At 39.4% G+C, this 9,300-nt stretch overlaps 1 protein-coding gene across 1 annotated transcript; it reads left to right on the top strand.

The window, feature by feature from the left end:
- The first annotated feature begins 4,113 nt into the window (after positions 1–4,113).
- Positions 4,114–5,844, top strand: LOC145489452 (protein kinase C theta type-like). Its single transcript, XM_081468424.1, has 4 exons — positions 4,114–4,145; positions 4,606–4,714; positions 5,099–5,253; positions 5,466–5,844. The coding sequence occupies exons 1-4, from the start codon at positions 4,114–4,116 to the stop codon at positions 5,650–5,652; spliced, it is 483 nt and encodes a 160-aa protein (XP_081324550.1). The 3' UTR covers positions 5,653–5,844.
- The last annotated feature ends 3,456 nt before the right edge of the window (positions 5,845–9,300 follow it).

The raw sequence follows: 9,300 nt of genomic DNA, 5'->3' as shown, positions 1-9,300 counted from the left end.
GAGAGTTGTACAAAAGAACGAGAACAAAATTGATAAGAATGAAAATTATGTCTATCAGTTAAATAAAAAAGTTCTTAAAACTCGTCCCTCGCCCGGCCAATGGAACGTCTCACCGAGGAAAGCATAGAGTATTTACATTAGGGACCCTGGCAACTGGAAATAATTGAATGTGGACGCCAAACCAGTCGATATAAATTCCATCAGTTAGGTGGCATTTTCAGAACAAATTTTTCCTATCAACGCAGGGCTTGGTCAGCCGCGAGATGAAATCTCGCGCGAATGCATTAGATACCGCTAACACGAATTACCAGTGTAAATTATGCACTGAGATTTTAAAGTCTTCAAGTTAAAGGTTAAAGGTTCAGATACATTCTTGTGCTTGTTTTGCTCAGACAAGGACAACAAAACGAAAGAACACAGAACAGCACGAATACTGTGAGGAAAATAAAGTTCGTCGAAAGGAAGTGCATGCTCAGTGGCTCAACAATTTATCCAACTGCACCGAGGTTAAAGTCCTTGGAGAAGGAGCTTTCGGAAAAGTAGGAAAATTTAAAATTAAGGATAACTATCGTTCAGGAATTCCAATCTTTAGCCATTCTTTAGTCCACAAAATTTAAAATTTGTTGTGTTTGCTCGTAGAGTCCTTGGAGAAGCCTTGTTTCTGACAGTTCTAATCTAATTTCTAGCGAGCTTTATGTGAAAATTAGACATTTCAGAGAACTAGTATTGTATGTGTGGGTTGGTGTTATATAAAACACCCCAAAGGCAGATCATGGCAATACAGTAACGCATTCATTTTACTCTTGTTATTTAGGTTAGCTTGTATCGGCAAAATGACACCAAAATGGATTATGCCGTCAAAGAAATGAAAAAATTTGATCTAGACAGTTACGCGATCGAGAGAAAAATCTTGGAGCTCGGTAATTCCACTTGGAATCTTTTTCTGTCAGCACTTCGTGGAGAGTTCTTTTATAAGGTATGTGAAAATCGAATACCACTTTATCAATTAGATACATTTTCCTTAGTTTCCCAGCATTCAAGAAGAGAAAAAAGTGTAACGACTAAACACAGGGTATATAACAATTGATCGTTTAAAACTTGCCAAGTGTAAATAAGTTATATGAACAGTCGTCTAACTTTGCATGCTCTACCTCCCCCTCCCTTCCCTCCTCCTCCACCCCCCAGCCCCCTCTGGAGATAGGTCCCCTTCTTCCGGGGGAGGGAGTAACGGGGGGCTTGATTTTGCTTTGGGTAACTACAGTTAGAGTTATCGTGTAACTCACGGGAAAAAGAACTTAGCTTTGTTTGAAAGTCTGATGATTGTCCGACGATCTTGCAGCGACCTCATTTCTGTTGTTGTCCAGAAGTCTCTGTTTATTGTCCTAGATAGATGGATAGATAGATAGATAGATAGATAGATAGATATTTCTTTCCCGTATGCGATTGGTCCAAACACGCCACGTGACGCACCCGGAAGTGGAGAGTATCCGAGATTATTATTCTCTAGCAATGCCCCTGGCGTGCTAAAGGCGGCTTTGTATTTCGTAATATTGTAACTATAACTGCAGAACGTTTTCGAGTTACACAAAAAACTGTTCAGCGAATTGCAAGAGAGGTAGGATGAAATTGAATATGTAACAAGTTTGTGGCGCCGTGCCGTCATCGAGTCGTTAATATATAATTGCTACTCAAAAGTTCACAGACGCGCAATTAATATCTATAGAGAAGAAGACTATCTTTCAGTCATAGAGCTTCATAGGCTCTTAATGTGTGAAGAAAGCTAGATTGCGGCATTTAAAACTTTAAGCCTTTCTGGCATAGAATACGAGGAGAAATAACTGTATTAGAAACAATCCGTTTCACGATAAACAAAGTCAAGATGAAGTGTCTTAATGGTTCTTTGGATGGTAACAGACATTTGATGGTCGATATTTTTAAAGCGTAACCCCATTTTATAATGGTCTCTGATCTAATAATACTAAATAGTTTCATTAGTGTGATGTTTTCAATCTTTATGGTTTTAGATTCTACATCGCTGAAATTATCTCTGGTTTGGAGTATCTCCATTTGCAAGGAGTGGTCCATAGGTAAAATCGAAGTTGCTTCATTTTACAGCACGTTTCTCATTAATTACCACACACATGAATACGTACAATGCTAACTACTTATTAACCGAGATTGAGGTCTTTATGCGAAAATCTCAAACCTTGGCCTTGCCGTATTGACTGAGCGATAGCGCGGTCAATACGGCAGGGCAAGGTTTGAGATTTTCCCATAAAGACCGAACGTTAGAGGTTAATAAGTTGTTTATTATATGGCTTTTTGCTTTGGTTTTGCGGACCCGTAATCGGCCCGTGGGCATTACGGGAGAATAATGCCCTACAAATGGCCAATCACAGCGCGCGTTATATCGGCTATAAGCAGGAGCCACATAACAAGGTTAGAGTACAGTGCGGTTACTAGAGCGGTTTTCCTTTGAGTTTTGAAAAGTAATTGACTTTGCACATATCACGCTACCCGATTGGCCCAAAAAAATATCGCGCCCATTCTGTTTTTTCCAACCAGAAGTAAAACCAAAACCAAAACCAATCGTTACTTGTTCGTACACGTTTTCCCGCGCTTCGCGTACTTACTTCGAGTTTTTATTGGTTCAGTGGATTGTCTGTGTTCTTTGTGATTGGCTAAAGCGATTGCCTTTGTTTTGGCTTAACGACACGCAATTGAAACCGCGCTAACATTTCTTAACAAGACTGTACTAATATTTCTCAATTCATACAAAAGCTCTAAAAGTTCGTCGATTTTACAAAGCTAATAATATATAAGCCTAATATATGCAAGTCATAGAAGCTTGTATGGATTGAGTAGACAGGTCATTTCTATGAGCTTAGCTAATTTTTACAAGTCGGTCATTTTGCTACTTTTGAGCTTAAATTGTCAAAGATGATTCGGTGACTTGCTATAGATTTAAATAACTTGTACCCAGTCCTCTCATGTTTTGAGCTTGCACTAATATTGGGGAACTAGAACTACTTTGTATGGAAGCCACTTCAAAGTCTTGTAACTGTTTCTATTTTTCATATTATTACGACAGAGACTTGAAGCTTCAGAACGTCCTTATGGATGAGGAGGGACACCTCAAACTCGCCGACTTTGGTCTAGCAGTGGATGACATGTGGCTGGGCGAGAAAATCGAAGAAGATTGGGAAACCGGGACACCTTCATTTATCGCGCCTGAAGTATGTCTAACCTCAAGTATCAAAAAATAACAAATAATTAGAAATAATAACGTCTGACCTATGCTATCGAATAGAAGGATCTAAAATATGAACTGTCCCGCATTCTTTTCAGTACTGGGGAGTTTACGAAACCACGACGGCAACGGCAACGGGAACGCCATGGAACAAAAGAATTAATGAGCAGTACAATGGCTGTGCACGTGCGTTATAATTCTTGGTACATTTCTTAGCCGTCCCCTGCAAGACAACAACGTGAACTGACCAAATTTTGCGTTGTCTGGAGAACGTGAACCACGACGGCTAATTTTTTTAATTTTTATTTCAAATTTGTCACTGTGTTCCGGATTTAGTTTTGCGATAGTTTTGACAGTGATAAATAAGGTAAATGACTGTAGAGCAGTATCGGGAGATTCGTGGATAAAATATAAAATCATGTTTAAATCGACGTTGTCCTCGGCTTCGCCGTCGTGGTTTCGTAAACTCCCTAGTGTTAGTCAGCCAGCACGCGAGCACACATCCACGAGCACACGAGCACGCAAGAAGGCAAGCACACTTATGTCGCTCTAAAAATCAGATTGCATGAGGAGACGCGTCTCTCGCGAGGTGATTTTCGCGCGAGTTTGAGTGCTCGTCCTCTGAGAAAAATGACTCGTTGACGTCGTTTTAGTCCAATTGGTGACGAGATGAACAAACAGCTTTATGTTTGCCTTGCTTTTCGTTTTAATCTTTCTGTGTTATTATCTGAGATCTTGACTCATCCTGTTAAGTGTCGCTCGACATGCTCTTTACACTTCGCTACATTAAAATCAATGATACAACCGTGATGACGTCTTGATTCTCATTATGACTTTTTTTGAGGTAATTGAACACCAGCCATATGATTCCTGTTGTGACTGGTGGTCGCTTGGAGTGATGCTTTACTATATGCTCACATCCATGGTTTGTGACAGAAGTTGTGCTTTTCCAAGTTAGATGTGACTTTAGTTTCAGCTGTCGATTCTCTTGTAATTAACAGTTTTCAGAAACTCGATGATAGAACTTCGATGCTTTTAGGATAAATGGTAAATTTCGGTGTTTAGTGTTGACGAAGTCGAAAAAACCCTTGCATCGACCACTTAATTGTTTAGATACAAAATCGAAAAACGTAAACCAAAACAGTTTTCCTTGTTTTGCTTGTTTTTCTTTTTTTTCACGCGTAACAAACAAAAATATATAATAGTCTACCCCCGATATCCCTTGGAGTAATGAATAAACGCCGCCATTTTGCAAAGGAGGACTGGGAAATAGGACTCTAATCTGACGTCAGCAACCATGAATCAAGGCCTTTAACATGCCCGGTTTGATGTGTTTTCATTTTTTTCGTGAACAGATGCCGTTTCATAAAAAAAGACATTGAAGACCTCTATAACTCCATTTGTACGGACGAGGTGGAATATAAGCGTGAATTGTCTCAGATTGCTTGGAATTTACTAACACAGGTAGGTAGACATAGTGCAGAGTAAATTTCATTTTCTATTCCAAAACTAACGATTATATATATTCAGCGAGAGCTAACTACAGTTTATGTGGTAAGTTTACGACAGCTGTTCTGACATGCATTTTTCCCTAGCCTCTTCATACAAAGACAACTTCTTTTTATTACATCAGTGGAAAGTTACTTTTAAACTACATTTTTAAGTTTATGTTTAAACAACCGAGGGTTTCACTGGGTTGTACAAAAGATAACTTCAAATACTGATGCCTTTTTTTCAGCTGCCATAATTCTAGATATTGTAGACATTCGCACTCATCAAAACACCTCGTTAGCCAATACAGATGTCTCTTAGAATTACAATATCTTACCCTTGGTTTGCTTTCTTTAGCTCTTGGAAACGAACCTCTTGAGAAGGGCTGGTTACAAGGGTGGATCAAACCCGTGGATTAGAAAACACGAGTTCTTCCAGTCCTTAAACTGGGACCAACTTGAACAACGAAACATCAAGCCGCCCTGGAATCCGAGAAAAAGAATTTTGCTCGAGTAAGGATTCTTTTAAAACAAACGAATTTACATACATACTGTAGAATATGCAATTTGTATGATATAATTCTGAACGAGATGAGACATCAGCCAGTCATTCTGTCACACTTTCGAGGGTGTCATATCAGGTTTCGTTGGCAGCGAAAAAGTTTGTTTTGTAGACAAGTGCTATATGTTTGTTCTTTTAATTAAGTCGTGATCTATCTTTGCAGGTGTGAGGCAAACATGCAGAAACAAGGGAAGTCCTGTCCTGCCTGTGAGAGTTCCTCTGAGAGTTCCAATAAGACTCCCTGTACTTCCGCTTCTTACTCTGCTTCGTGTGTTTCCGCTGAAGTCATTAACGATGAAGATGGTGTCTCTCGTTCCATTTCAGCGACCGACAATACTATCACTCCTTAAGAAAAATGATTTGATCTGTGACAAAGCCGCCTGACAACTTCTGAACTAATTTCAACTATGTTCGAATTAATGGTTCTGGAGAAAAAGAACGCTGCCACATTTTCAGGCTTTATATCATTAAGACTAAATATGAACAAAACAATCGACTCGTGTGAGTCACAAACTCCAACAACAGACGCAAAAGTTCAGTTTCCTCGCCATTTGTCCTGGCCATGACTGAGGAAAGACGAAACATCTTCAGTTACATGAGAGTTTTAGCTTCTAGAGAGAGTTTCACTCCGCCCTTCGAAAATGGTTCTAAAATCGCGCACAATTGCGCAAACACTGGGTATTTTTAAGCCTTTGCCGCTGCTCAACAAAGAAACTTTTTAACTAAGGTCAAAGAAAAAAACTAAAAGCCTTCCTAACAAGGTAACAGAAGATAGGAGATGCCTGCCTCTAAATGTAAGAACCATGTTTCTCTCCGATGATCGTAAAAAAAAAAGACTACAACCATTGGTTGTAATATTGTACTCAGGACACAATTTAATGTTAACAGTATCCATGAGATGCCATGGTGATAGATTGTGTGTTGGTTTAAAACTTCAAAATAAGTAAAAGTAAAAGTGTGAACAGACTGGTAACCTGTGAAGCTGAATGGTCTTTGAGCGCTCCGAGAGACGAGAATCAAAGAAAGAGAGTAAAGCACTAGATCACCAGGTTCCACAGCCGGAAAACGTTTTAGCCTCCTCTCACCCTCCCCTCTCTCGCCAAACCTCCTCCATGGGATTCACATTTTTCTGACAGTCTGTGTGCAACAAACTAGTTTATGTCTTCAAAGGCGAACGTTGCAGCAGTACACGACGTTGCGTAGTCAGTTTTGACTAGTGTTGTAGCTGTTATACGTATGACCTGTCTTCCTGCCATTATACCAGAACAGGTTTATTAGACGCGGCAGTTCGTCTGTGATCCTGTTTTTACAAAGTGACATTCTTAGCTAGTTGACCACGTTGAAAATACGTTCAGATGGAAGCCAAGGGTTTGATGATCTCGGTCTTAGAGAATGGAGTGAAAATGAAGAAAATCGTAAACTGCCGGATACGTGCTGTCTTGATATCATGTACGGCCAGCAGAATTGCATCTGTGATCGGGTTCAATGCCTCTTGAAGCAAAGTGCTTTTAATTACTGTTAGTAGTACTGTTGATTTTTACCTACCTATACTAAGCGATACTCTCCGACCGGCGCGGTTTATTCCTTATACCACCCCTCCCCACCCCAACATGCAACTGAGCACATTTACTTTGATTATTTAAAGGCTGCTCCAATGTAAGGAGCCAATAACAGAAGCACACGTACACTCCATTTTTGTGTTCATACGTATTTTCAAATTAAATCAGTGAGTCATTTCATATGAGATGCTTTCCACAAACTGACTGTCGTTTATAACTTCACATGACTCGTTTGTAATACGTTACGTCATAGACCCTTTACATAATTTAGATAACATTACTTTGTACATCCTTAGCCTCGTGCTGATGTTTTCAGGCAAAGAATCTTCCACATGAATGCGAGGCTATGGATGTATAAGTATTGTTATTCAAATATCGGCACCATTAATACAAAGGATCTATCTCTGAGAAAGATCTGACTTAACTCTGTCGTGCTTTTTCTCATGTGTGACATCTACAGTAAGGTATCTTCGGAATAATAACTAATCAGCTTGACAGAAAAGCCTGAAAGACACAAAGAAAAGATAAAGAACATAGCCGTCGACCTCAATGTCATGGTCCTGCTGGCCGGCTGCCAAGCTGATTTAAGGGGAGGTAGCGGATGAGTTTTGGTAATATCTTGTAACCCGAAACCCTTCTTAATTTTCCTACCCCGGTTCCAGAAGGGATATGAGTTTATTTAATTAGATGACGGCAGAATCGTCGTGCGAAAAATAACAACTGAGGAAAAGCCCAATCTTGAACTGCCAGACCTATTCATCATACTGATAAAAGGCGCTTTTATCTCCTCGATCAAGAAAAACAAATATTATGATTATAATGTGTTGTTTCCTGACCGTAAAAAGGAGAAGGTAATTTTGCAAAACAAGTTGATGAAAAGACTGTCAAATTCGCGTTCAATGTTGAATACACTGCGAACGCACACCGCTATCAGCCAAATCATCAGGTAAACAACTGTTTAACGGATCTATTATGGAATAAGTAGTGGTCAAATAAATACTAGTTATGCAACACTTTCGAGTCAGTATACCATGAAATATGGCACGAGTCGCTTGTGTTTTCACTGTATTCGCACGAGCGTTCTTTATACCATGCCGTAGAAAATACAGTGGCCAACACTCAAAGATCAAAATTGTTTCCTTGGTAACAACTATTTCACTTCTATTTTCAGTCAGTTCAAGATCCTGATGGGCCTATTACTCACATGTATTGGATCGACGATAGCAGACATGTTTCATTCATTGACGACTGACCAAAACCAAATGGACTGAGTGTTATGGTGTCACCTGCAATAAACTGGCTCATTTAATTTCAGTGGAGCTCGTTTGACAATGAACAGTAGTTTATCAGTAGAATGAGTAAGGCTAGAAAATGCTTCAATGAGGATTTGCAAAGATAGTTCAAAACTTGGCATTCCAAGATTTAAAGACTTTAAGAATCTTGCTGCAACGTACAGACACCCCTCCCTTGACGAAACACCTCAATTAGATGGACACCTGGAAAATCCATATTACATTACCAAGTACGTGACACCTAGTTTAAAGGCAGAAGTTTATTTGAGATTAGTGGACAAGTCATGGACATTTCCGTGACGCAAAAGGCCACCATAGCAACCCCATAACCAGTTAAAAACACTTTATCACTCAAAAACGAGTTCGGCACGTGATCCCATTTTGTGTTACCGATCTCAGTGTTGGTAGGATGTTTATCCAAGTTGGCAAGGGCTTCAGAGTCACTTTAATTTCCCGAAAATTTAAGGTGGCTCTGAATCTGCTCCCACAATTACCTATTTTAATACGTCACGCTGGAAAAGTGTGAAATAAGAGAGTCTGCTCGTAGTCTAAGAGCAATTCGAAATTACTAGGCTGTGAGCAGACGACTCTTATATTTTGCTTTCATGCAAGCGAATTAGATTTACTAGCCGACGAGTTTATGGCAACTGCCCCAGCTATAATAGAACACGTTTATTAGACTCAGTACTTAATCTTTTATGGTGTTTTTGCGGAGTGACATACTTATACATTAGCTGGTAAAGGACTCACTGCACGTGACCTATATCATGTGTCTTAAGCGTTTACAGGTCCCAAGAACACTTGAACAAGTCAAAAAAAGAAAACATGTCAACATACCCTCTAATTACCACCAAGACGGCATGAAAGAACCTGAGGTTATTAGGCCTTGTCTTAATTAATTTCAAACAATTGTAGCTAGTTGACCACTTGACTATTGTTTAAGATTCGTGAGAAAGTATATTTCACTATTTCTCGAGATTTAGTAATTTCGCTGTACAGTATGCTATAAATATCTTGTCAATCAATCAGCTGGTTGGAACAAGTTACGAAAACTGTCAACTGAAGACGATTGCGCATTTGAAAGATTATCAAAGATTGAAATCAAATTTAGTGCGGAAAAGTCAAAGCTGTTTTTCTTTTTACTTAA

The sequence above is a fragment of the Orbicella franksi genome, chromosome 6 (assembly GCF_964199315.1).
Source record: "Orbicella franksi chromosome 6, jaOrbFran1.1, whole genome shotgun sequence".
NCBI lineage: Eukaryota > Metazoa > Cnidaria > Anthozoa > Scleractinia > Merulinidae > Orbicella > Orbicella franksi.
The sequence above is the reverse complement of the archived record's forward strand: the minus strand, read 5'-3'. Positions and strand labels throughout refer to the sequence as shown.

Bases quoted from the DNA above. Each gene is read 5' to 3' on its own strand.
- LOC145489452 (XM_081468424.1), top strand. From the start codon at position 4,114: ATGATTCCTGTTGTGACTGGTGGTCGCTTGGA. The intron at 4,146-4,605 runs GTGATGCTTTAC...TTTCGTGAACAG, and splicing joins GTGACTGGTGGTCGCTTGGA to ATGCCGTTTCATAAAAAAAG. The intron at 4,715-5,098 runs GTAGGTAGACAT...TGCTTTCTTTAG, and splicing joins CTTGGAATTTACTAACACAG to CTCTTGGAAACGAACCTCTT.